Raw genomic sequence first — 27,964 nt, 5'->3', positions numbered from 1 at the left:
TCACGATGCAGTTACAGATGATAAACCCATAAAATGAAAGTACCAGAAGTCAAAAATGAGGCCACGCACAGTGGCTCATGCCTGTAATCCCAACACTTCAGTAGGCTAAGGCCAGAGGATTACTTGAGCCCAAGAGTTCCAGACCAGCCTGGGCAACACAGTGAGACCCCTGTGTCTACAAAACATATATATATGAGAGAGAGAGAGAGATAAAAATACAAACGCATTTAAGCCAGACATAGTGGTACACTCCTGTAGTCCCAGCTACGCCAGAGGATCCCTTGAGGCCACCATTGCACTCCAGCCTGGGCAACATCGTGAGACCCCATCAGAAAGTAAGGCAGGCAGCACTTTGGGAGACTGAGGGAGGCAGATCACTTGAGGTCAGGAGTTCAAGACCAGCCTGGCCAACACGGTGAAACCTCATCTCTACTAAAAATACACGGCAGGGCATGGTGGCTCACGCCTGTAATCCCAACACTTTGGGAGGCCGAGGTGGGTGGATCACATCAAGAGATTGAGACCATCCTGGCCAACATGGTGAAACCCAGTCTCTACTAAAAATACAAAAATTAGCTGGGCGTGGTGGCATATGCCTGTAGTCCCAGCTCCTTGGGAGACTAAGGCAGGAGAATCGCTTGAACCTGGGAGGCAAAGGTTGCAGTGACCCGAGATAGTGCCACTGCACTCCAGCCTGGTGACAGAGCGAGACTCCGTCTCAAAAAAAAAGACAAAATACAAACATTAGCTGGGCATGATGGTGCTCACCTGTAGTCCCAGCTACTCAGGAGGCTGAGGCAGGAGAATCGCTTGAACCAGGAGGCAGAGGGGTGCAGTGAGCTGAGATTGCGCCACTGCACTCCAGCCTGGGTGACAAAGTGAGACTCCGTCTCAAAAAAAAAGAAAAAAAAGGAAATTAAGAAAGGGAAGGAGGGAGGGAGGAATGAATAAATTAATAAATAAATAAATAAGCATCGAATATACCTAACCTAGGGAACATCATAGCTTAGCCTAGCCTACCTTAAATGTACTCAGAACACTTACAGTTGGGCAAAACCATCTAATGCAAAGCCTATTGTATAATAGTGTTGACTCTCTCATGTAATTTATGGAATACCATAATGAAAGTGAAAACAGAATGGTCGTATAGATTGTTTGTTTACCCTGATGATCATGTGGCTGACTGGGAGGTGCCTGGCACCCCAAGAGAGTCTCATACTGATGCTAGCCAGAGAAAAGATCAAAAATCCAAAATGCCAAGTACTGTTTGTACTGAACTATCACTTCCGCACCACTGTAAGTCAGGGACTGTCTGTACTGATGATCTATGCTACAAGAATGTGGATGAGCCTTGAAAACATTATTCTAAGTGAACGAACTCAGACCAAAAGGTCACATACTGTATGATTCCATTTATATGAAATGTCTAGCATAAGCAAATCCACAGGCACAGAAAGTAGACTGGTACTTGCCAGGCACGGGGGTAAGGGGGGAATGGGAAGTGACTGCTAATGAATATGAAGTTTCTTATTGGGGGTGACAAAAATCTACAACTGATTGTGGTGTTGGCTGCACAACTCTGTGAAAAAAAATATATATATATATGTATTTTTTAGACAGTCTTGCTCTGTCACCCGGGCTGGAGTGCAGTGGCACGATCTTAGCTCACTGCAACCTCCCCGTCCCATGTTCAAGCAATTCTCCCACCTCAGCCTCCTGAGTAGCTGGGATTACAGGCACACTCCACCACACTCAGCTAATTTTTTGTATTTTTAGTAGAGACAGGGTTTCACCATGTTGGCCAGGCTGGTCGGAACTCCTGACCTCAGGTGATCCACCCGCCTCGGCCTCCCAAAGTGCTGGGATTACAGGCATCAGCCACCACACCCAGACTCTGTGAAAATATATTAAAACCCATCAAACTATTCACTTTAAATGGAGAACTGGGCCAGGAGTGGTGGCTCACACCAGCAATCCCAGCACTTTGGGAGGCCAAGACAGGAGGATCGCTTGAGCCCGGGAGTTCAAGACCAGCCTGGGCAACATGGTGAAACCTCATCTCTACAAAAAAATACAAAAATTAGCCAGGGGTGGTAGTGCACACCTGTAATCCCAGCTGCTCAGGAGGCTGCAGTGGGAGGATCGCTTGAGCCCAGGAAATCAAAGCTGCAGTGAGCCAAGATCGCCCCACTGCACTCCAGCTTGGGCGACAGAGAGAGACCCTGTCTCAAACAAACAAAAATAAAGGAGAATTGTATGGTATGTGAATTATATATCAATAAAGCTATTTTTTTTTAAGTCTGTAAAGTGCTGGATCTCTAGGTTCCCAGGAAAGCCCAGGATAGGTGAGGGGAGTCACATGAAGTTGAAGGGGGCTTATTATCATTCCACTCACCCGCCCCCCCGCCCACCACAGCCATGACACCTGGTCTTTCCAAACTGATCACCTCAAGTCATCGGTAAAGGATCCACTATCAATAGAGAACAATGAAGTAAAGGATCCACTATCAATAGAGAACAACGAAGGAATGACGACTTGTAAACTCTCAGGCAATAAAAAGTACCCAGATCTCTAAAAGTCCTCAGCCCTGATATGCTTATTCTACAGGCATTCAGAGAGGAAAAAGAAGAGATAGTTCTTTTTAAACTAAACTTGGTCGATTTTAGATCACAGTCTTCTAGAATAATAATAGTCACATAAACATATAACGTGGGTCATGCTTCAAAAATGGGGCAAACGCAAGGTTTGCATGAGTGAACCACAAAGCTAAATTGCACAGACACTGCCGACAGGATTCCATGAACAGATGCACAGTAGAGACGATGCTGGCCAAGAGAAGGTAGAAGATTTCTCATTTGCAAAACCATAATCAGACATCTTCAGAGTTCTGGGATATTTTAGACCTTGTTAGGAGAGGAACAATCTGGTAGTCATCTAACTCACAAATAAATTCTTTCCACTGCACAGTACATGGATGGCACTTCTTGGGCTGTCAGAGATAGAGAGGAGCCAAAATACGGTTAAAAATACTGATGCTCATTTTTTGAAAGAAAAATTCTCAGCACTTCTGCATCGCGCTGTGATTTAAAAGTGTTTGTGGTTATATTTTCTGAAAGAGTTTCCTTGAAAAATGACAGAAGGTCTCTATCTCACAGCCGTCCTCATAAACAATCCCTTTGTGAAAGTCTTAATTTACATACAACAGTGAGAACAAGGATCCTGTGCTAATTAAGGTCTGGGGCTGGTTAGCAAATTGCTATAATTGTATATTCTCTAGCATCCTGTCTCTGAAAACACATCCATACCCCCAGCAAATCTCAGCAAGAATGATACTGTTCAAGATTTTAATATCTTGGGCTTCCGCTGCATCTGTGCATGTTTCCAAGTCGTTCATTCCCTTGTGCCGGTGACATTACACAGACATTTTTAAAAATGGTTTCAGCTTTGGCAGGCTGGCATCCACACACCACAAGCATTACCACAAAACGCACACATGGCAGGATCAAGACGCAAGCAGCCCAAACAGGGGAGCCTTTGTATGGAGACGTGAATTCAACCCATGGAGTACATCATTTCTCAGGCTGCAAATCCCTGGCCTTCAAGGCACTTGTTCTGACTCACGCATGGTGAGGCCAAATTCTGCAATGAATTGTGCCATGGCCAGTCTCGCACACGGAATGCAAAATGACAGCCCTTGGCTTCTTCTGACCCGGAAATGTGTTTTCTTGGGTTCACGCATGATCTTTAGAGAAGCCAGTCTACATAGACCACATTTCTAAATCAGGCAGTTTTACAGGGGAAAAGAAAATCCCAGCTGGCCACAGCGGGTGAGCCATATTCCTGCTGGTCAGCAATCAGATGGAGGCACCCTCCCCACTTTGGCACACTCTCCCATTCACCAAAGCTCCCCTTCCCCCTGCATCCCCAGATGCCAGCCACAATCACTGATCTACCTGCTGGGCCCTTCGGGTATTTGACTTGCAACCGTTGGAATACAGGTCATGGTTAAGCACAAAGGTTTAAAATCTAGGGACCTCAAACACTCTAATCAAAAAAAAAAGGTTTAAAAATCAAAGGGCCAGCCGGGCACAGTGGCTCACGCCTGTAATCCCAGCACTTTGGGAGGCCAAGGCGGGTGGATCATCGAGACCAGCCTGGCCAACATGGTGAAACCCTATCTCTACTAAAAATACAAAAATTAGCCGGGCGTGGTGGCAGGCGCCTGTAACCCCAGCTACACTGGAGGCTGAGACACGAGAATCAATTGAATCCAGGAGGCAGAGGCTGCAGCAAGCTGAGATCGGCACTCCAGCCTGGGCGACAGAGGGAGACTCTGTCTCAAAAAAATAAATAAAAAAAATAAAATAAAATAAATCAAAGGGCCGGGAGTGGTGGCTCACGCTTGTAACCCTAGCACTTTGGAAAGCCAAGGTAGGTGGATCCCTTGAGCCCACGAGTTCAAGACCAGCCTGGGCAACACGGCAATAACCCTCTACATAATTAATAAATAAATAAAGATAAAACCTGATCCTAGTTCCATCCCTACTTTGACACTTCGTTAATTCATCTGAGCCTCAGTTTCCTTAACTGTAAAATGGGAATGACACACCCACATCATGGAATTAGTATGAGAATTAAATGAAGTAATTTGCATATCATGCCATGAAGTACTCAGAAAATATTAGCCACGCAAACACACCTGGCATCGAGATGGCACTTCCCATTGATGTAGGAGCATCTTTCAGCAGGATCATTACCCTCGGACACAAATGTCAACCTGACATCTTGAAAGCTCGAAAGCTTTGTCTCCTGAGAGCTAAAATGCCCTACTAAATGCCAAGGCTGGCATAATGGCAATGACTGGCTTGGAAATTACTCAGTTAATAAGTGAGTACATGTCAAGGGGAGAGGGGCATAAAAATTGAAATTCAGTTAGAGAACCTGAAAGGTCACATGGACTAGATGTAGGAATAGGACTGAGGAATTCCGCACCAATTATTGTCAGAGTTTCTAAGTTTCCCAAGAAGAGGACGGCTCAGCACCTGTTTTCTAACTGCAAGCAGAGAAAAACACGTTGCCAGGTTCATAAGGTGGTAGAGTGGTCACCTTATCCCCTTTTGAGGACCCATCTCTTTCCCAGTGGGACGGCGTTGGTGGGTCCAGGTGTCCAGGATATTAGCCCTTCCCTGGCCAGAGACATGCACGGGGACTTTGCGCTATTGTCCCTGAGGAGGCTCCGGGCTGGCTCTACTCCCGAGAGCGGCCTGGACCTCTAGCCTTCCCACCAATGCAGTGAGAGCAGCTTCACACCAACAGACCACCTGCAGTCCATCCCTTTCTTGCTCAGAACCCAGGTCATGTCACAGGGGAACAGAGTCCCTAAACTTAAGCAGGCTGGAGGAAAAAAAAAAAACATGTTCACTGAGCCTGGAGATCCCACTGTGGACGCTGAGATCATTGGGACTGAACAAGAGATAAGGCTTCATCCTGGTCAGCTTCACAGACATATTTTCACCATGCAGACTTCAGCTCTGGGAACCTCAGCAACCCCGATCTTAACCCCAGAACTTTGCATATTAAGCCAAGTGGCTCCGGCACAAAGGTGCTCTGGAAACAGAAGCTACCACCACCGCCACTCACTCTGGGGCACGAGAGCTCAGTTTCACATAACGACGACCACCCCAGGAATCCTTGGGGAAAGTTCTCCCTCAAAACAAGGTGATCCCTTCCCCTCAATGATTCCCTACCAAAGCAAGAATTCCGAAGCACCCGAGAAAATCCTTCCAAACACCTGTAGAATGGCTTCTTCAAATGTCACAGAGGCCAACAGGACAGGAAGCTTGCAGGGCGGTGCAAAGCACCAGACTCCTAGATGGAGAGAAGCAAATTCCTATCTGGTCCCGAGCCTGCCTGCTGGGCAACCCTACACAATTCTTTCTTTTTTTTTTTTTTTTTTTTTTGTGAGACAGAGTCTTGCTGTGTCACCCAGGCTGGAATGCAGTGGCGTGATCTTGGCTCACTGCAAGCTCTGCCTCCTGGGTTCACGCCATTCTGCTGCCTCAACCTCCCAAGCAGCTGGGACTACAAGCGCCCATCACCACGCCCGGCTAATTTTTTGTATTTTTAGTAGAGACAGGGTTTCACCGTGTTGGTCAAGATGGTCTCGATCTCCTGACCTCGTGATCCACCCGCCTCGGCCTCCCAAAGTGCTGGGATTACAGGCGTGAGCCACCGCGCCCGGCCCACAGTTCTTCGCTGTGCCCCCTCTGAGCAGGGGGTCTTCCAGGCATGGTTTCCTCATCTGCCTCCAGACCTTCTTCCTAGAGGCTGCAAGTGGGGGAAACGGCAGAACACAGTCATTCTCACCACCTGACAGACCTAGCAATAAAAATTCACTGTCTCTAAGTTGAGGCAAATCATAGCTAACATTTTTGAGCAGCCACCCTGTCCCAAGAACCATTCTTTTTTGAGACGGAGTCTCACTCTTGTCGCCCAGGCTGGAGTGCAGTGGCGCGATCTCTGCTCACTGCAAGCTCCGCCTCCCAGGTTTATGCCATTCTCCTGCCTCAGCCTCCTGAGTAGGTGGGACTATAGGTGCCCGCGACCACGCCCGGCTAATTTTTTGTATTTTTAGTAGAGACGGCGTTTCACCTTGTTAGCCAGGATGGTCTCGATCTCCTGACCTCATGATCTGCCCGCCTCGGCTTCCCAAAGTGCTGGGATCACAGGCGTGAGCAACCACACCCGGCCCGAAGAACCATTCTGAGCATTCCATCTGTGTGAGCAAAGTTCATCTTAGCCACAACCTTCTATCTTTATCATCCCCATTTACAAAAGGAAACTTAGCCATAAGGAATAACTCAGTTAGAAAGGGGGCAAGACAGAACCAGGAAATCTGGCTCTAGAAGCCAGGTGGTTTTTGTTTTTTTTGAGACGGAGTCTCACTCTGTCACCCAGGCTGGAGTGCAGGGGTGCGATCTCAGCTCACTGCCACCTCTGCCTCCTGGTTTCCAGCGATTCCCCTGCCTCAGCCTCCTGAGTAGCTGAGATTACAGGTGCCTGCCACCACGCCCAGCTAATTTTCTATTTTTAGTGGAGACAGGGTTTCACCATATTGGCCAGGCTGGTCTCAAACTCCTGACCTCATGATCCGCCTCTCAAAGTGCTTGGCCTCCCAAAGTGCTGGGATTACAGGTGTGAGCCACCCAGCCAGAAGCCAGGTGTTTTAAATCTCAACAGCACCCTGCGCCTCTCAAATCAATGGGGTAAGTAAGCATGGTGGTCCAGGGGTGCTTAAAGTGGGAACTTGAAACCATGCTGCGCACTTACAGTCCCAGCTACTCAGGAGGCTGAAGGAGGAGAATCACTCCAGCCCAGGAGTTAGAGGCTGTAGTGTACTATGATGGCAACTGTGAATAGCCACTGCACTGCACTGCAGCCTGGGCAACACAATGAGATTCCACGTCTTAAAAAAAAAAAAAAAAAAAAAAAAAGGCCGGGTGTGTGGTGGCTCACACCTATAATCCCACCACTTTGGGAGGCTGAGGCCAGCGGATCACTTGAGATCAGGAGTTCGAGACCAGCCTGGTCAACATGGTGAGAACCCATCTCTACTAAAAATTAAAAAATTAGCTGGGTGTGATGGCGCATGCCCCAGCTACTCAGGAGGCTGAGGCAGGAGAATCACTTGAACCCGGGAAATGAAGGTTGCAGCGAGCCAAGGTCAAGCCACTGCACTCCAGCCTGGGCAACAGAGCAAGACTCTGTCTCAAAAAATATTTTTTTAATGTAAAAAAAAAAAATACAGCAGCCAGCATTCTAGCAGAGTAACAAATAAGAAAATACAAAGTGAGGACAAAGGCTATAAACAAAATCAGAGTAATAGAGGAACGCTCTGGATGCTGGAAATGTTTAATTATCTTGATCTGGGTCAGGGCCCCATGAGTGCGAACGTGTGTTAAAGTTCATCAGACTGTACACTGTAGATCAGGTTAAAATGTACCAGAAAATAGTAAACGAACAGTGGACAGTAGAAGCCAGCCTTCTCACTGTTGGAGCAGGAGGTTACAGAGAAACCAGGGAAGAAGGCTAGAATGATCCATGTGGTAATGGGAAAAGGTCGAACTAGAGAATGAACTCATGTTTAGCTGATACAGACACAGATGGACACATGTAAAAATGTTTACACAGTATGTGTATATATCCTTCCTTGTCCACTGAGAGAATCTAGAAGCAAGGTGGCTCACACCTGTAATCCCAGCACTTCGGGAGGCCGAGGCGGGCAGATCACTTGAGGTAAGGAGTTTGAGACCAGCCTGGCTAACATGGCGAAACCCCATCTCTACTAAAAATTAAAAAATTAGCCAGGCATGGTGGTGCAGACCTATAGTCCCAGCTACTTGGAAGGCTGGGGCAGAAGAATTGCTTGAACCTGGGAGACAGGGGTTGCAGTTAGCTGAGAGTACATCACTGCACTCCAGCCTGGGTGACAGAGCGAGACTCCATCTCAAAAAAAAAAAAAAAAGAATCTAGAACAAAGACATTCCAGTAGCAATGAGCACACTTGGCCGGGTGCAGTGGTTCATGCCTATAATCCCAGCACTTTGGGAGGCCGAGGTGGGAGGATCACAAGGTCAGGAGTTCGAGACCAGCCTGGCCAACATAGTGAAACCCCATCTCTACTAAAAATACAAAAATTAGCCAGGCGTGGTGCTGCGTGCCTGTAGTCCCAGCTGCTTGGGAGGCTGAGGCAGGAGAATCATTTGAAACCAGGAGGCAGAGGTTGCAATGAGCCGAGATCGTGCCACTGCACTCCAGCCTGGGCAACAGAGGGAAACTCCATCTCAAAAACAAACAAACAAACAAAAATGAGCACACTTAGTGCCCACATCTTGGTTTCTAATACTATTCTCCAATAAAAGAAACCAAGATCCTCTGGGTGCAGTGGCTCACACCTGTAATCCCAACACTTTGGGAGGCCGAGGCCGGCAGATTGCCTGAGGTCAGGAGTTCAAGACTAGCCTGGCCAACATGGTGAAACCCCGCCTCTACTTAAAATACAAAAAAATTAGCCAGGCGTGGTGGTGCACTCCTGTAATCCCAGTTACTCGGGAGGCTGAGGCAGGGGAATTGCTTGAACCAGGGAAGTGGAGGTTGCAGTGAGCCAAGATCACGCCACTGCACTCCAGCCTGGGCGACAGAGCGAGAGCGACAGAGCGAGACTCCGTCTCAAAGAAAAAAAAAAAGCCAGGCACGGAGGCTCACTCCTGTAATCCCAGCACTTTGGGAGGCTGAGGCAGGTGGATTGCCTGAGGTCAGGAGTTCGAGACCAGTCTGGCCAACATGGTGAAACCCCGACTCTACTAAAAATACAAAAAAATTAGCCGGGCATGGTGACATGTGCCTGTAATCCCAGCTACTAAGGAGGCTGGGGCAGAGGAATTGCTTGAACTAGGAGGTGGAGGTTGCAGTAAGCTGAGATCACGCCACTGCACTCCAGCCTCAGCAACAGAGCAAGACTATATCTCAAAAAAAAAAAGAAAGAAACCAGTATCCATAGAGAAATGGATGATTTCGGGGCTGAGGCAAAGACATACAAAATGAGCCTGGAACATCTTATAGTGCCAGAAGGCAAGAAAGTGCTCAATAAATAAATAGGCCAGCCGGGCATGGTGGTTCACACCTGTAACCCAAGCACTTTGGGAGGCCAAAGTGGTAGGATCACTCGAGCCTGGGAAATTCAAAACCAGCCTGGGCAACACAGCGAGACTCCATCTCTACAAATAAAAAGAACAAAAATTAGCCAACTGTGGTGATGCATGCCTGTGGTCCCAGCTACCTGGGAGGCTGAGGCAAGAGGACTGCTTGAGCCCAGCAGGTCAAGGCTGCAATGAGCTGTGATTGTACCACTGCACTCCAGCCTGGGCAGCAGAACGAGGCTGTCTCAAACGAACAAATAAGCAAACCCCACAACGATGGAGTCTGTCAAGGAGACACAAGAGCCAACAGAAAGAGCTCCCAACTGCCAAAGCTGGAATGATTTGAGCAATAAAATAAATAAGTAGTATTGGATTACAACCCACAGTATAAAGTAACCATCCCAGAGTCCACACTGATAGAGATAAATGACTGAATAAATACATGAGGGAGAAGAGACCAATACCCCATACAGAAGAATTCTAAATTTTTTTTTGAGACACAGTGTCACTGTCACCCAGGCTGGAGTGCAGTGGTGGAATCTTGGCTCACTGCAACCTCCACCTCTCGGGTTCAAGTGATTTTTCTGCTTCAGTCTCCCAAGTAGCTGGGATTATAGGCATACAATGTTTGTTATTTTTAGTAGAGATGGGATTTTGCCATGTTGGCCAGGCTGGTCTCGAACTCCTGGCCTCAAGTGATCTGCCCGCCTTGGCCTCCCAAACTGCTGGGATTACAGGCATGAGCCACCACACCCGGCCCCCAAATAATTTATGTCAAGCCTCTGCTTTCGAGGAGGTGGAGCATAGCTCTTCACTCCTTAAGTGTGGGTGACGCCTTGTGACTTCCTTCCAAAGAGCAGAGGATGGAAAGAGAAGAAAGCTCTACCACAGCCAGATGGTCATGGTCAACATCAACAGTGATAAATCTTTTTTTTTTTTTCTCTTTGAGGCAGTCTCATTCTATCTCCCAGACTGGAGCGCAGTGGCACGGTCTCGGCTAACTACAACCTCCGCCTCCACCCCCTCCACCCTGGGTTCAAGTGATTCTCCTGCCTCAGCCTCCCAAGTAGTTGGGACTAGAGGTGCCTGCCACCACACCCAGCTAATTTTTGTATTTTTAATAGAGGCAGGGTTTCACCATGTTGGCCAGGATGGTCTCGAACTCTTGACCTCAGATGATCCCCCCACCTTGGCCTCCCAAAGTGCTGGGATTACAGGTGTGAGCCACTGCGCCAGGCCAACAGCGATAGATCTTATTAATAATACATACCCTTGATGTGATATGATGAAAATGGCATTTTACCCTCTGTAGTCTTCTTCCTCCCCAAAACCCATAACCACAGTTTACCAGAGTCTAATCACGAGAAACACATCATACAAATCCCAATTGAGAGGACAATCTACAAAATACCCAACCAGTATTCCTGAAAACCGGTAAGTTCAAGAAAAACAAGAAAAGTCTAAGAAACTGTCACAGCCAACAGGAGCCCAGGCAGATAACTAAATGTAATGAGGAATCCTGAGTGGGATTCTAAAACAGAAAAGGGACTTCTGTGGAAAACCGAAGGAAATCTGAATAAGGGATGGCCTTTAGTTGGTAATAACATATCAAAATTGATGCATTATTTGTAACAATTACACCACACTAGTGTATGATGTTAATAATAGAAGAAATTGTGTGTGTGGAGCCAGGGGCTAACATGGGAACTCTTGGCACTATCCTCAAAACTTTTCTGGAAATCTAATACTACTCTTAAATTAAAAGTTCATTTTAAAAATGTAATAGAAAATTGGCCAGGCATGGTGGCACATGCCTATAATCCCAGCACGTTGGGAGGTGGAAGAGGGAGGATCACTTGGGGCCAAGGGTTTCAGACCAGCCTGGGGAACCCACCGTGACCTCATCCCTGCAAAAAAAATTTTTTTTAATTAGCCAGTTGAGGTGGTGTGCACCTGTAGTCCCAGCTACTCAGGAGATTGAGGCTACAGTGAGCTTTGAGCCCAGGAGATCAAGGATACAGTGCGCTATGATCATACCAGTGCACTCTAGCCAGGACAATGGAGTGAGACGTTGTCTTTTATATATATATTTAAAACAGAAAATGACGAAATGACTCCTTCAGACTAGGTGGTCACCAAAAGCATCTTTGACGAGCCACCATCTGAGATAAGTCTGAGATCACAATGAGAAATGGGCAGCCTGCTCCCGGCAAAAGACACACAGGGGCCCCAAGGAAGGAACCAAGAGGAAGAAGGCCAAGGAGCTCAAGTGAAGTCGGGGGAGAAATGGCACAAGGTGAACAGAACGTCACAAAGGAAACAAAGGTAAACAGGGCCGGCCCAGGTAGGCAGGTCACGGTGACTTCAGACCTGAGTGGAAGGGTACTGGAAAGTCATCAGAAGGAGTTAGCAAAATGAGACAGAACCTGACCCACTTTTTTTTTTTTTTTTTTGAGACAGAGTCTCGCTCTGTCCCCCACGCTGGAGTGCAAAGGCGCGATCTTGGCTCACTGCAACCTCCACCTCCTGGGTTCAAGCAATTCTCCTGCTTCAGCCTCCCAAGTAACTGGGATTATAGGCACATGCTGCCATGCCCAGATAATTTTTTTGTATAGTAGAGACGGGGTTTCACCGTGTTGCCCAGGCTGGTCTCAAACTCCTGAGCTCAGGCAATCTACCCGCCTCGGCCTCCCAAAGTGCTTAGATTACAGGCGTGAACCACCGCACTCGGTCCACTTATTTTTTTTTAATAGAGATGGGGGGGGGGGGTCTCATTAAGTTGCCCAGGCTGGTTTCGAACTCCTGGCCTCAACTGATCCTCCCCCCTCAGTCTCTCAAGTAGCTGGGATGATTGGCATGCGCCACTGTGCCTGACCCCAATCCACGTTTTTGAAGCACGTTCTGGCTGCTGAAGGGAGAGGATGGAAGTAGGAGAAAAGAGAGAAAGAGACAATGGTCACTCAGCTTGGTCATGCTTGGATAGAATCTAATCCAACACCCCACTTCACAAATACAAAAATGAAGGGACAGAGCCAGTGTCCAAGCCCCCTGGGGAAGGCAAGCAGCAGAACAGGGACAAGACCCCCACCTCCTGGCCCCCTCTCTTCAGTCTCTCTCCACTTTGCCCCGTCTCCTGCTGGACCACATCTGATTCTGACCACAACAAGGGGGCTGAGAAGTGGCTGAGAGGCACGTGCTCCTACAACATCAAAAACACCTCTGCGAGAAGGTATCTTCCTTGCTCTGAAGTCCCTGGTGGCTCAGCTCTCTTCACCATCAATGGCACTGAAACCTCCTGCCACCCAGCACAGGCTGGGTCATGCTGTGATGAGGGGGCAGCAGCCCTCTGCCTCCGCCCAGCCTCCTCCTGCTGCTCCCCAGCACACAGCACCCACCCAGTAAGCCAGGCCTTTCCACCCGGGGTGCCTCCCCTCATGTGGCCCCTGCCAGAGATCAGCAGCCAGCTCCCAATTCCTAGGTCCTAGCCTTGACTACTGGGCCCTCAACTTTGCTCCAAAATGACATGCTTTTTTTTTTTTGAGATGGAGTCTTGCTCTGTCGCCCAGGCTGGAGTGCAGTGGTGAGATCTCAGCTCACTGCAACCTCCGCCTCCTGGGTTCAAGTGATTCTCCTGCCTCAACCTCCTAAGTAGCTAGGATTACAGGCACGTGCCACCATGGCTGACTAATTTTTGTATTTTTAGCAGAGACGGGGGTTTCACCATGTTGGCCAGGCTGGTCTCGAACGCCTGACCTCGTGATCGCTGGCCTCGGCCTCCCAAAGTGCTGGGATTACAGGCATGAGCCACCACGCCTGGCGACACGCTGTCTTATAACAATCTTCAAAATGCTTTTGGTTTCAGACACCTTTAGGGAGTGACTTTGTGCGACACTCTGCAGCCAAATGAGACTCTCCTTCCGGTAGTATGCAGTAACCCTGTCCAGCCTCTTCCTCCCTCCCCATAACCCCCAGTGCAAGGCCATGTGTTCCAAGAAAGCACTCAGTGACTTGTTGAAGGAATGAAAACACCTTGGTACAACCATTAAGTTTGGAGATGAGCCTTTTCATCAACCAAAGATACGAAAAATACTCCAGTAGCTCATTTGTAAAAGCACCCTGAAGGTAAAAGTGAATAACTGCTTCATTTTGGGAAGCCTCATAAAATCTCTTTCACACAGACCAAATGAAAAGTACCAATCCCTCAGTTAGAAGATATTCAGGAGTCTACTCCAGGCTTGTGAATAAACGCATAAATTGTTTGTCCTAATTTGCTAAATTTTGAACTAAATGCAAACACTGGCCCCGGCATCCCAGCAAGCTCTACATTTCCTTTTTATCTCTAACCCAAGCCCACCACTTTCCAATGAAGCGGGCTGACTTCATCCCACTTCAGGGATTCCAAAGAGGTCTGTTGTTAAAATCAGAAAACAAGCAGCAGCTAGAGGCTCTGGTGGCTTCCAGGACATGCTTTATTTAAACCGTGGCTCCTGAAAGTCACCCTGCGGAGAGGTAGCCAGCCACCCTCAGTCATGACACACAGGTAAAATTCACTGTCAGGACACCTACACAGGCACCAGGGAAAGAAAACCAAAAGGAGGAGAGCTCTCCATAAATTAGGTTCATCCATCAAAAAATCTTATATCTGAAAATCCAAGAAGAGTTACAACGTCAGCTCAGAGAGCCACACTTCACTGCCCTACAACAACAAAAAGAAATTCCAATTTCCTCCTTAGCTCTAGAATAGATAATACAAGATTTTTACTCACCTTTGGAGCGAGTAGAGATATCCATGCCCTCTACCACCTCCTGTTCTGTTTTTATTTCCTCTTCAGCCAAGCTGAAACAGAGCAAATTATGTTCATGTTTAGGAAGGCTGAGAACTTGCCCCATGGGGGCAGCTATTTGGAAGTTCTAGCAACAAACCCACCTTAAAGACATTCCCTCATCCTTATCCAGGGCTGGGGGGAGGAAACCCACACCTGATTTCAACAAAGTGTGAAGAGTCCTAAAGGAGTTTTTTAAAACACTAGGTTGTTCTTTTTTTTTTTTTTTAAGTCAAATTACTATTCCAGTTGTCATGCTATTGGGGAATGCAAAAGGCAATTTTTTAGACACACAATTACAACCTACCCCTGTGGGCCAATGAGAACCCAGCCTTCAAATAAACAAGCTTCTCATTGTTAACACAGGGTTCAAAGGCAGGGAGGTTGGAGGTGTTTTGCAGGGTATCCAGAATTCTGATCTCTGAATACTTCAGGGCAAAGAGTAAGATTTCCCACACCTCCCCCTAAATCTTACAATTCCCTGATGAGGCAGGAACACGGGGAAAAAAGGATATAGGTTAAATTACAAAGCAGAAAAATATGCCCAGCTAGAAGCTAAAGACCTGGTCTCAAAACACCGAACCGAGGAGCACTGATTCCAGGAATCAGACCAGGGTCTCCACACTTCCAACCCCCTGAATGCTTCCTCTCTACAGCAGGCACGGCTTACTACTGAGTTGTGACTAATTATCCCCCACCAGAAAAGTGGAATGAGGAAGGATTATTCAAAAGACAAAGGCTAAGAGTGGAGGGTTGGGGAGAGTAGCAAATAAAGCAAGCCCCTTTGCTGGGAGGGTCTGTCACCCAGAACATTCTCTCTCTCTCTCTCTCTCTGCTGGAACTGGGGTTGAAAGAGAGCCGGCCATATCAGATCTTCCTCCTACACAGAACTCACAAGCTAAACCAAAGGAAAAAAAGAGTTCTGCTTTCATAGATGCAAATGGTTTCAGGTGCTAGAACTTTCCAAACATTCGGGCTGACACCGAAGTGGTAAGAAGCTGGGCATTTACTCCAGAAGCAGTTCCATCGGACTGTGGTTCCACAGGAAGAAATGGGTGCATCACCAATTGATATGGCTGGAATTTTCCATTTGGAAGACTCAAAGCCAGGACAGGAAGGAGGCTGGGGAAGAGAGAATGTCCTGTGTTCCGTGGTCTGGGACTGTGACAACGCAAAAGGCCCAAAAAGACAGCCTCATGTCTCGAACCCTAGTATAAGGAGAAGATTTTAGGAGAGTTCCGTGTTAGGATGAGAGGACTTAGGATGGGAGCTAGATAGAATGGAAAAGATTATAGTTCAGAGTTAAATTATAGGGGCTTGGAGACGAAGAAAGGTAGTTGGGTTTAAATGAGAATATTAACAAATTTAGCAATCTGATTTTGAACCCCGTTAACAATTTCATTTACACCGCATCTGTAAAGAAAGCCTGTGACACAAATCACCAAAGAAACAACTGACATGTTGTCACAAATGGTTTTCATCAGGAGAAAGCAGCCTGCTAAATTCAAACACATCGCTTATATGCAATAATACAACGGTGATTTATTGAAGGTTATTTCAGCACTAATGCTTTCTGTTCCAACTTAAGGAGAAAACATTCTCAACTCAGAAACACACTCCGCCTGAAACATACACAGGTTGTCCAACTGGATGCTGTTGAAGGGTTCTGGCTTGGGGTGACTGGAAATACATCTTAACGAAAAGCCCCATGCAGCCCTCGGAGATGGGTAGACAGTTAACTTCAAAGGAACAAATAGCAACCTTGATCTTTTCTAGCAAATAGAATTCTGTTTCCCTCTCTAGCATGAAGTATGTGAAATTCTAAACTTCTTGAAACCGATCCCATATTTTGAGTAATAGAGAAAACGCTAATCTGTGATCCAACTGAAATCTACAGTGGTGAGGGAAACAATTATGCAGAACTAAGCCAAAAAAACCCACTTGAAGGATTTCTGCAGCGATGAAAACATTCAAAGGTGTATTGATCATGGAGGAAGGCTGCATTCAAGGGAACCATTATTTGGCTTGTAACAGCCTAGAGGAGCTGAATACTTCAGGCAGGAATGCTGCTGAGAGACGAGGAAAATGCAAACTAGTTATGTGGTGGCTATTTGCTTCTGAGTTTTAAGATAATCAATGCTGGAGCAGAAGAGAGAGGGAAAAAAAAGTTAAGCTGTTTTATCTTTCCAAGTATTACAAGTGGGCACCATAATCACCCAACTTTAGCAATAGCACCACCAGCTTTAGCACAGGATTTCAAGCATAACAATTTAAGAAAACCATCTTTTTCACAGATCAGCAAACCATCCTTTCAAAAGGAACCCATGCACACACATGCACACACACTCACACACACAATAACTTGTATTTGACTAAAGGAAACTGCAGTGTCTATGCATTAAAAGGAGGGGGAAAAAAAAAAAAAACTTCATTTACAAAAGCAAAGACCAGAATGCAAAATTAGTCATTTTGAATAGCCACATCTAAAGGGACTTCCTTTTTCCTACACCACTGATTTCGGTTTTTTTGTGTTTTTTTTTCTTTTTTTGGGGTTTAGTGTTAAGAACTAGTATGTTATTAGGAAAAAAAAAAAAAAAACATGAATATTACATCAAAAGTAGTGGCAAGAAAAGATCTGTACCTGTCTGAATTGCCCCACTGATGTTGGTCAATTTAGGTTAAGAACTGTTCAGTCATTTGGGGTAAAAAAAACAGTCAAATAATTGTTAAAAAGAAAAGGCAGCTGCATCTGGAGAAAATACTTTGAACTTCTGTCATTAACACATTAACGTCTTAGAACATAGACAGCTTATTTCCTTCCATATCTGCTAGCTTCCAGCAACCCTGATGATTTAAATCAAAAACAATGGGACAACAAGCTCTTGTTTCAAACTGACATTACTTTTTTCCCTTTAAAGGTCTGTTGAGGAAACTGGGGGCCGGCTAAAGAAAAGGGTAAAATTAGCTGAAAAGCAAACAACAATTTCTCACTCCAATAGGAAAATACACCATCAACTAGTTAGATACATTGTATACACCATCACCTCTTACACTCACATTTACCCAAGTCATTTGCCTGCAGATTTCACAAACTGATACATTTCAGGCAATTCAAAGAAATAACAGTACCTGCAAAGATAACCAAGACCACCCCATCCCATCCCAAAAAGAATAAAAGATTTCTCCCCCAGTGCCTGAGCAAGAAAACCTATGCTTACTTCTTAACCTGCATGCACTGAAAAAAGAGCAATTAAAAGTTGCAGATGAACTACTGCACCTCCAGGATGCTTTAAGCCTTCTGATTATTAATTCTGAGGACTCAGGGATGGTCCGTAATTCCCAGGAATCTCATCTCCTCAACACTTCCAAGAGAGAGAAAAAAGAAAGCATCTAGTTTTGACAGAAAAATGCCTGGATACACAATGCCCACATATTTCTTTTCCCCAAGTGCCCCTACTATTTGACTTTTAAAGAAGAATATCTAAGCCATCTAGAATATATAACCAACATGCATAAGACTCTGGTTCTACAGATGAGGATCATCGCACAGCAATTCAAGAATCATGCATCATTCGAAAGGACTTTTCCTGGTTTTTACTTTCATTCAAAATACCAAAATGGTCCAGGCTGTAAGAAATATTTAATCCCCAAGGCATAACATCTTCCTCTTCTAGATTACAAAATAGTGAACATCAAAATTTAAAACCATGCTTCCCTAAATCTGCAATTAATTTTTTAAGAAATTGGGGTGGGGGGGAATGGTTAGCAGAGCAGCTTTATATAAGCACTCACCTAAAACAGGCAGAGTCATCGGTAGCTAAGCTATTTATGCAGGATTCTTAAAATGGCGTCTGGCAACACTGCCTCATTCCTGTGTTGAAGCTAAAATGGTAGCAGTTTGTTCAATAGCTGTAGCTCTTGTTTAAGCAGCCCTGCTAGTTTCAAAGCCACCTTCCTAAATACCAGAACTAGGAAAAGCTGAACCAAAGGACACCAACAACCCAACGTTTAGAGGCTTAAAAAAAACTCTGCAATGACAGGGAGAGTTTGTGAAGTCACAGGTTCCTAAGGAAAAGCCTTCTCTTGTAGATCCTGAGCCTTCAACATGAGGCTCTGTGATGAGGCCCCCTTGCCCTCGAATTAGGTGGGTAGAAGGTTAGGAATTGTGCAGTCCCGTGGCACAAACTGCAGACGGACAGGTGTCTGTGCAAACACAAAAATGTTCCCAGGGAGCAGCCTGGGGGAAGGCGAGGAGGAAGCCCGGTCCCCCTTCTCTTCTCAGTCTATTAGAAACCAGCTTTGCATCCATACCAAAAAGGCGCTAGGTAAAATGAAAGTGTTTCAAGGACAGCAGGCATCTGAAAAGCCAAGCTAAAGAGCTGCACCTCAGCCTACAGCAAAGGTAAAATAAAAAGGCTGTTTATAAGCCTGCAAACAGCCACCAAATACCCAGCCCTCTGAAGCAGCCAGTCCTAAGACAGTTAACATCAAGGAAAGACAATCCGAGTCTGCAGAGGAGAAACACAAGGAAAACATTCCCTTATCCAATGCACAGGATACTCACAAATTAGATTTCTGACCACCCCCAACAGAGCCTGAGAATTAACAATGGGTTTTGCAAAACCCGCTTTCAGAGGCCGAACTAACAGCCTGAGTGGATAACGTCATTTACTGTTACAGGTCTGAGCATTGGCCTCAGAACTCCTCTGGTGCTGGGAGTGAGGAGTTTCAAGGTGACTGCTTTTTAACTCCAGGGGAGAAAGGAGGGCACAGTGCCCAAGGCCATGCCAGGGCAAGGACGGGCCACTGGCCTCCGCCGGCCGGTAGGTAGGTAATCGGGATGGGGGGGGTGCAGGCTGGCAGTACACTGGCTGCAGAGCTGGCATGGCCACTGCCTGCTTGTTTGTCTGCAAGGAGAGTGGGAAGTAGGGGGGAGGGCGACCATAACCTTAGCAACCTGAAGCCAAGGGTGAACCCTTGCTCAGATTTTGCATTTTAAGAGTAACCAAAGGGCTCCGAAACATATTCCCTTTTTAAATCTCTGCTGTGAGTAGCGAAGGCCCCTTTGAATGTATCTTTCTTTCCAGAGTCAACCAGAGGCAAAGCCAGATTGAGGGTTCCCAGGCTGACAAATGTCTGCTGCCTCTGCCACAGGAGAGAGAAGGGGAAAGAGGGCAAAACAAACAAAGACATCATGCATTGCAAGTGGCTGGACTTTTAAAAACCTACCTTTGCCTCCAGGGTTTTCTAGGTTACTGTCACCCCACTTCCTACAAAGTGTCTCCCCCCTCATTCCTATTTAAGACCTGATGCAGTCTCCCCACTGGTTCTCCCAGGGAAAGAAAAGGGGGAATGTTTTGTTTAAAATAAAAGGGGTTACAAGAAAGAAAGGAAAAAAAGCTATTGTTTTCATCCCTAATTTATAATCCAAGAGGCCCCCAATTGTTTCTTTCTTTCTGACTCAAATCTTTGAGCTGTTAATTATAAAAGTAACTGGACTTGGCGCCAACGGGCTAACTATGATCAGGCTCAGCAATTAGAAAAACTCTGCAGAAAGTTTACTGAGTGATTATATATAATTAATTCCTAGTTACAGACTGAACACTGACCATTTTCTGGACCTAATAAAAGCAGTTACTCCCCCTCCCCCACGTGAATGCCACTTAATTTCCCAAAGCAGAAAGTGAATCCATCCTGGAGGGTCTTGAAGGAAAAAAAAGGAGAGGAATCAAAAGCTTCAGTGTGTCTGTGTTTGCTCCTTGCAGCTGTGTATCCTCTTTGGGGACTGAGGAGGCAGAAGGAAAAAGGAAAACAGCCCAACATTCTGTTCCTCCTTCTGCAATTTACAAACGTGGCAGAGAGAACATTCTACCTTGATGAGAAAAAGAAGGGGGTTTGGGGGGAAGCAGGGAAGGGAGATGACCTAGGAATGGAAGGCAGGAGACTCTTCTGCTTGGCAGATCTGCTTTTCCTAAAAGGAACAAAGATGGTAGAAATTTCCAGAAGGCCCGTTCTTAGTTCGGCCACTGCAATTGTCAATCTTTAACCTTTCCTCCAAGTCTATTGGTTTAAAAGCTAGAGTAGAAGAACCCCATTGGGCTGCTCTGGGAGCCAGTACTGCCGTCCCTACCTAGTCCTGCTGCAATGCAGACATTTATTTTTTTCCCCTTTCCTGAAACTGGAAAATAATGCTACTTTGAAAGCAATTAACTTTTTACAGACTCATGCTTGGTAGGGGTCACAGTACCAGAGGAAAAGTGGCTAGCTTGGTCCAGGGTTGGGAACTTGCTGGGGGCTGTACATATGAAAACAGATCTTGGCTCTCCAAACCTGTGGGAGCCATTTTAATGCAAGCTTTTAGAGGACAAATGCCTTGCCCTTAAGTTCCCTTCCAGCCCAACAAACACGGTATTATGCAAACGTTGAAGGCACCAAACCAGGAGTCTTATGATTAGATATTGCTTCTAGGGAGGCCACAAGAACCTCGATATGTAATTTCCATTTACAGCAAGGAGATAAGAACAAAGAAAATAGCTGAGTGTCTGAACTTACTTGTTTGGGGCAGTGGCAACTGTTCAGTTTTAAGTATATAACATTATTAACTGCCTGCAGTTTTACTCTAAGAAGCTAAGCTGGCCTGCCTTGCACTGACTTTTCTCAACTTAGAATGTGGTACGTTTCTCCTGATTAAATGAACCTTTTTCCAATTTGGTGTCAGAAAGTGGGCTACTGGACACTCATTTGAAAGAAAAAAGATTACTGACTCCATAAAGTTGACATAACACAGCAACTGAATATATTTCCTGCATTTACAGTCATGTCGGATTGGTCTCCAAGCTGAAAATTTACGTACTGAACTTCTAGGGAAATTCTGAAGGTACTGCTAAACAAGACTCTCCTTTTCCCACTTAACTTCTAGCTGCAACCTTAAGTGGTCAAGGGAAATGTAAAAAGTGAGAAATCTTATGTGGGGCCAGCATGCATACAGATGCGTGGATGAGACCTGAAAAAAGGCCAAAATGTGTTGGTCAGTGAGTCCTGAATCAAACCCAGTCTGGTGGTAGATGAGATTTTGCACTATATATAAGTCCTAAAACATGAGCACACTGACACCACCCTTCCAACACACATACCACCACCACCACCAGCTTCTTACCCCACCAATGTTTTTAGGGCTCTGCACCTCTAAGAACAAGCAGTTTCATTACATTTCACAAGCACATCACCTACTCACAGTTTGAATATCCAAACAAACCCCATTAAAGGTCTAGAGTCAAGTCACAATGAACTGAACATTTCTCCCCTGACTCTGGGTAAACAGGAAGTATAATCTTCAATCCTAGCTGCAGGTTATCAGGAAAAACAGTGGATTCAAACAATCACCTAAAATCAAGACACTCTTTAAAAAGCCCTTATTTTGTACCTGCTAATGAAGCCCCCAACTCCTGTAGCCAAGACCCCCATTACAAACAGACCCCAAATGTTCGCAAAACTCTTCAAACATGGTCACAGAGGAAATGGATTGCTTTACTTACCCAACAAATGTTCAAGCAACCGTCTCATTTTTCCACAGTTAGGAAGAGAGAACAGGCTGGCAGATTTGGGACTTGATCAAAAAGGAAATTTTTTTAAACAGTTACATGGTATTATTAAAAACACACAACAACAACAACACAACCCAACAACTGAATATGGAATGCTGTCATGAGCCACAGACATGATTTTATTTCCTCTACACTCCATCACACAGGAGAAGAGAGGAGGATACAATGTATAAAAGGGACAGGAAAATGAAAACAAGGATAAAAGGTAACATTAGTTCCTTGAAAATCAGGCAAGAGTAGAAAGCTAAGGGATTCAGAATCCTTGCAGATTTTTTCTTTTTTTTTTTTTTGCAGGATGTTGTCCAAGATCTCTCTCCCCCCACCCCCCAGTCCCCATCCCTACTCCAAAAACTTCCTCCAAAGCCTAGAAAACACTTTCAGAAACATTTGCTGGCTGTAGGCTGGCTTGCAGAACACTCTGTAGCAACCTAAGTCAGGAAAACAGGCTGAACAATGTAGTTTCAAGTGCAGAAGCTCTGTAGAATAAGAGAAGACCGTGTACAGACACCACCACCCACCTAGGCCCCAGGAGCTAGACTCTCCTTAGCACTGCTCTGCTGAGGGCACAATTCTTTTGCAAACACGCTCCTCTCGTCAAAACTTATCCAGCCTTCCCAGAACCTCTTTGGAGAGGCAAACTTGCCTGCTCTGCTGTCTGCCATGAGCTCTCCTTGGAGAGGAGCCTGTTTGCTTACCTTCCATTTTCTTCCCCCAGCAGGGCATGTGGCAAAAGAGAAGACAATAGTGCAGGGGTGGGAGGGGGGGAACTGCTCAGAGAGACAGAGAGGGGAAGAGAGAGGGAAGAGGGAAAGAAAAAAAAAAAAAGAAGGAAAAAAAAAAAGCTTCTTTTTTGGCATACCAGGATCTAGCTTCAAACTCTTCCAGAAACACCATGCCCTGATGGAAGGAAAGGTGTGCCAGGCCCTTGCCAGTTTGCAAAATCAAGCTATGGCTAATGGCTACTGAGCCATGTGACCCAAGAAAGCAAAAAAATTCTCTCTAAACAGTTCCAAGTTAACATAAGTGCTCTGGGGGTGAGTGTGGCACGGCCAGCCACAGAGAAATCACACTGCTCGCCCACAATTCGGATGTCTCAGAGGGAGGGGGAAAAAAGATGGTTAAAAAGTCGAGCTTACCTCTGTGGATGCATTGTTAACACTGTGTAATGTCAATACTTATAAAACATGGAGGACAGGCTCCTAGTTCTCACAGAAAAAGGGTTTGGCACTTCGGCTGATGATCTGGCCGCCTAATAAGAGCTCATCCCCGATTGGCTGCCCCGGCAAATCGGAGTGTAAAGCCGCCCCGGATTGGCTGAAACACTTCCTGAGCGATTATCTTTGTGAGGCTCGGGTGAGCAAGAGCCATCCTGTGCATAGAAAAAGACAGGCTAAGCTAGGCCTTTTGCAGCAAGAAAAACTTGGGAAAGGGGCCCCCACACGCACTTCTCCTGCACCCTGGCTAGATTTCCCGGCACGGGCCAGCCAGGGCAGCCAGCCTGACCTGCTCCAGGAAAGCCTGAGGCCCGGAGGTCCCTGGGAAGGGAGTTTCTTGGAGTGGGCTGGAAGGGCTCACCCTCACCTGCCCCCAGAGAAACGGCCCTTGTCCAGGGAGGAAGGCCAGCCCTTTTCTAGAACAGTCCAGCAGGGTGGCTCTCCAAGGGGAAGGGGAAGCTGGGGAGTGGGGAGTCCCGGGGAAACAGCCAAGGGGCCAGAAAAAGGGGCTTGAGGCAGGCCTCTGAGAAGCTGGGGGAAGCAGGCAGCCCGGGGGAGCCCCGAAAAATCAGCAGAGAGCAGCCCTGGCTTCTCAGAGGAGCGAGGAGTAGCTGCTGAGGGGAGGAGGGGAGCAGAGTGGTCAAGTCTGCATAGTCATTGTCCCCATGCCTCCTTGCAAGGCAGGCCAGAGAGCCGTGGGCCTCTCGCGCCCTGCTTAGCCAGTCCTACAGGCAAAATCAACGTGGGTTCCTGTCGCCCTGCCACGATGCCAAGGGGGACCCCTCTCGGTCCTTACCCTAAGAAAAACCCAAAGCCCTCCTCGCAGGCCACATGTCTGGATCTACAAACTTCCCTTCCCTCCCGGCCCCTCCCCCACGGCCGAGGCCTGCTAAACCTGTCAGTTAAACACAAATCTGACTTCCGTATTAGCCTGCGATGCCTTCGGCTTCCTGCCTGTTAACCCTCTCTCGGACTTGGGGCCTGGCTGGGAAAAACTAGGCCTTGAGATCGCAGCAAAGGCCTGTGGAAAAATACCAGCTGCAGCTCTCCCGGCAGATGCAGAAAGAGAGAGAGAGAGCCGCTGTCTGTCAGCCTTTGCTTCCCAGGGAGGCGTGTACCTTGTGAATCCAGGGCACAGGCAGTGCCTCTCGGGCTGAGAAGCCATTTCAATCCAGAGGGAGACAGAAAGATGGCACGCTCAGCCCGGAAACAAGAGCCCCTATTATGCGTCAGGCCTACCCCCGTAGGTCAGCCCTTCCTGCCACAATCATCCCTGTATGTGTGTGCCTGGGGGAGTTGGGCCCTCCTCGGTGGGCAGACAAATCCCCTGGGCTTCCTAAGGATTCTTGCTTCCATTTATTTGCACAGAGAACGGCTTCTTTTCGTCCCCCAAGGCAGATGGAGCAGCGATTTCACACACAGCCCTCCATTTGGCAGCCCCCCCACCCCCCCATCTCTGGCACCGCTCCCCAGTAAAATATTAACTGGTTGTTCAGAGCTGCTTATAATTCTACCCACTTCAATTGCGTTAGGAGGTCTTTGCCGGTCTCCTCCCTAAAGCTGCCTTCGCAGTTGGTCTGTACCCAGAGATCGAAAAGGACCGTAAAATGTCCCCAGCTTTCTCGCTCTCTTTCCTTCTTCGGCATTTTAAATGACAAGGTGCTTAATTAACAGGATTTTTTAAAACAGCAAGCTGGAACCACAGAAGCTAAATAAACACCATTCTTTAGAGGCTGGAGAAAGCTTCCAGAGTTAACGCAGCCATATGCCAGGAGGCATAACTCTGGAGCAATAAAGTCTCCCTTCTCCTCCTAAAATTAGGACTTGCGGGCTTTCTTGTCCCACACGGTTCCCACAAAGAAAACGAAGAGCTGGTGGCTTGCTTTCCCTGCCCCCCCCAACCCCCACATGGACAACAGATGCCCACTGCTTGTACATAAATTCTTCCTGGCCGGGAATCTCATATCAAACAGGCTCAGGAACGAGCTGGGAATCGAAACTCACTGTACTGCAGTGCAGGACCCAGGCTTTATAAAAACGGACAGGATGTTGCTGCTGTTACAGTTTTAGGCTGCTGAGGCCAAGCTGCAGGGAGGGACAGCTCCATGGCCACCCAACCTGACAAAGCTCCAGCGCTCAGGACAGCAGGCCTGGGCCTCACCAGAAGGGAGGGGCCTGCTCTTCCTGGAGGTAGAAAGCTGCATGGGGAGACCAAATGGGAGGAGGCGAGAGGTGGAGGCCACAGTGAAGCAGTGTGTGCTCGCCCTCCTAGCTGTGTGGGCAGCGGCCCTCCACCACCATCCCATATGGAATGCTGTTTGTTTCTGCGGGTGCTGCTTTGAGGGGAACAAACAGGACTGTGGGGTTGGTGGCAGATCTCCCATGCAGCTAAGTCCACGAACCAATGAGGAAATAAAATATGCCGCTGGTGTGCGTGGTGGATTTTAACCTGGGATTAAAGCTTGTTGCATAAGCAGCTACAGCATCCTCCCCGCCTCCCTCCCTCTCTCTGATCACTTGATCACTTGAAATGTTTTCTGGGGCAAAGAGCAGGAAGCTGCTGGCTTATTCTGGCAGCTCTGCTCTGTTTGAGGAATGCTGTTGGCATTCGGGTAGGTCTGAGGTTATCTGGAAAACAGCAATTCGGCTGGGGACAGACACAAAAGTATGGTGGCAGATGGAATCCTGGGAGGAACACAGATTGAAAAGAAAGCCTGGGGCAGGCCTATGAAGGGCTGGTCCTGGGCTTGATGGAATGTGGCTGATAAGCAGGATATAAAACCAAATGTTGCCGGTCTCAATCTAGAAATCCCTTCAGCAGCTCCTCTTAAAGCCCTACTGCAGTGAGTATCCCAGCAGCTACTTCTAAATTAGTGCTTTACATAGACTGATTCCTGAAGTAGGTGGCATTGTTAGAAATCTGGAACTAAGCCCAGAGAGGTGAAGTGAGCTGCCCAAGGTCACACAGCTAGGAAGTGCCAGAGATCAGACGTCCATGCCAGTTAGCACTTCACATCCCTAAACTCTGTACCTTCACCTGCCTCTAAAGAAAGAAGCAAAAGCAAAGCCGAACCAAGCACAGCAGAAACAATGAGGCTGAAACCTACGAACAGCAACCGCATAATCTGTGTTTTCTTTTAGGAGGTAGACCGGTTTTTTGCTTTTCTGTTTTTTGATACAGTGTGTTGCTCTGTCGCCCAGACTGGAGTGCAGTGGTGTCATCACAACTCAGTGCTGCAACCTGAAGAAGACCAACCCTTTTGAGGTGGGTTTTCAGTACTGACTGATGGCGCTGAAGGAAACTTTTAGATTAGACTCATTCAAATGCCCCTCATTACAGATTGAGGCCCAGAGGAAGCGACCCGCTCCCTCCCAACCTCCAGCAAGGGGGAACACTTTGCCATCTCTAAAATTAGGCTTTTATATTCCATGAAACCAGTGGTTCTCAACCATGGGGGGTTTTGCCCTCCAGGGGACATTTGGCAATGCCTGGAGACGTGTGGGTTGTCACAGCTAGGGAGGTTGTATTACTGGTATCTAGTGGGTAGAGGCCAGGGATGATGCAAAACATCCTATAGTACACAGGACCAGCCCCCCACAACGAGGAAGTATCTGATCCAAAATGTCCAAGGTTGGGAAACCCTGGCTTTAAGCCCTTTAAGGAAAGGGAAGAAAACAGTCCAATCATTCTGCCTCTGGCTAGAAAAGCCAGCACAGGCCTAAGCAAGCAGGTTCCTTGGTGATATTAATAAGCAACGAGCTAATGAAAATAGATCAAAATGTGTCTCTCTTAATATTCGCAGGGTACAGAGAGGATTGGGGGTGCAGAATCAGGCTGTAGGGAGCCAGGCAGAGTGTCACGGTAACAACACTGGTCTTGAGGGAGAGGAAGGGCTGGCCCAAGCTCCCTTCCCCCAGCACCTTATGAGCTGAGGCCTGGCCTCCCTGAAATGGCTCGCCCGTTCCGCTGGCCTCCAGCCAGGCGAGCAGCGGCAGGAGCGGCCCCACAAGCTGCATCCCGAGATAGCCTGTTCGGCTGCCTACGAAAATAAGCACACTTGCAGTTATCAGCCTCCAGCTACAGCAGGCCTCTCTGACCGTTACGCGAAATGGACAGGATTGAGGCAGGGAAGTGTTTTAAATATCTTGTTTTGTTTTGTTCCTTTCTGGCCAATTAGAACCAAGGCCAACTTCGGGCATGGTGACAGAAGGGCTCACCTTCAGAGCCGGGAGCTGACTGCATCATGTTACAGCCACAAAGAGGCAGATAGGAGCCTCCCTCCCTTGGAGAAGATGCCTACTAGGCGACGGGTGTGGGGTTTTTTGGTTTTGTTTTGTTTTTTTGCCTCTTTCTAGGAGGGACTGGTAGGATTAGGCAAATGGCGGGAGGGAAAACAAAAAGGGCTAGGGGAAAGGGCAGGGGGTGGATGACCGCGCCTCATCAGGCAGATGGCCACAGCACGGGTGGGGCGCTGAGCAAGGGATGCAGGAGCAGAAGGAAAATGAAAAGCAGGAAAATTCAGGCCCTACTCTTTTTTCTTCCTAGCAATTACTTTTATGGGCAGAAGACTATAGATTCATTCGCTCTGTTTCTCCCTCCAACTAGACCAGTGGTTTTGCCCCC

At 47.1% G+C, this 27,964-nt stretch overlaps 1 protein-coding gene and 1 long non-coding RNA gene across 35 annotated transcripts in view; one reads left to right on the top strand and one right to left on the bottom strand.

Moving 5' to 3' along the window:
• ZMYND8 (zinc finger MYND-type containing 8) overlaps window positions 1-24,502 on the bottom strand; it is a 149,092-nt gene extending 124,590 nt beyond the window's left edge. For 4 of the 34 annotated variants that reach the window (XM_030826669.1, XM_030826683.1, XM_030826686.1 and 1 more), the window contains exons 1-2: window positions 23,263-23,347; window positions 14,466-14,536 (exon numbers count right to left, since the gene is read on the bottom strand). In XM_030826669.1, the coding sequence (XP_030682529.1) occupies window positions 14,466-14,536; window positions 23,263-23,276 (85 nt within the window). In that variant the 5' untranslated portion in view covers window positions 23,277-23,347. Of the gene's footprint in view, window positions 1-14,465; window positions 14,537-14,626; window positions 14,795-17,799; window positions 18,289-18,314; window positions 19,035-19,086; window positions 19,216-22,057; window positions 22,428-22,821; window positions 22,865-22,985; window positions 23,229-23,262; window positions 23,496-24,458 lie in introns of those variants that run through there. The other 30 variants (XM_030826658.1, XM_030826672.1, XM_030826680.1 and 27 more) reach the window with 18 other exon arrangements.
• Window positions 19,166-21,243, top strand: LOC105740704. The gene is made up of 2 exons (XR_001116791.1): window positions 19,166-19,345; window positions 19,610-21,243. It is a non-coding gene; the product is annotated as an uncharacterized LOC105740704 (long non-coding RNA).
• Window positions 24,503-27,964: the final 3,462 nt, after the last annotated feature.

The sequence above is a fragment of the Nomascus leucogenys genome, chromosome 13 (assembly GCF_006542625.1).
Source record: "Nomascus leucogenys isolate Asia chromosome 13, Asia_NLE_v1, whole genome shotgun sequence".
Lineage (NCBI taxonomy): Eukaryota > Metazoa > Chordata > Mammalia > Primates > Hylobatidae > Nomascus > Nomascus leucogenys.
This window is presented reverse-complemented; position numbering and strand designations above follow the sequence as displayed.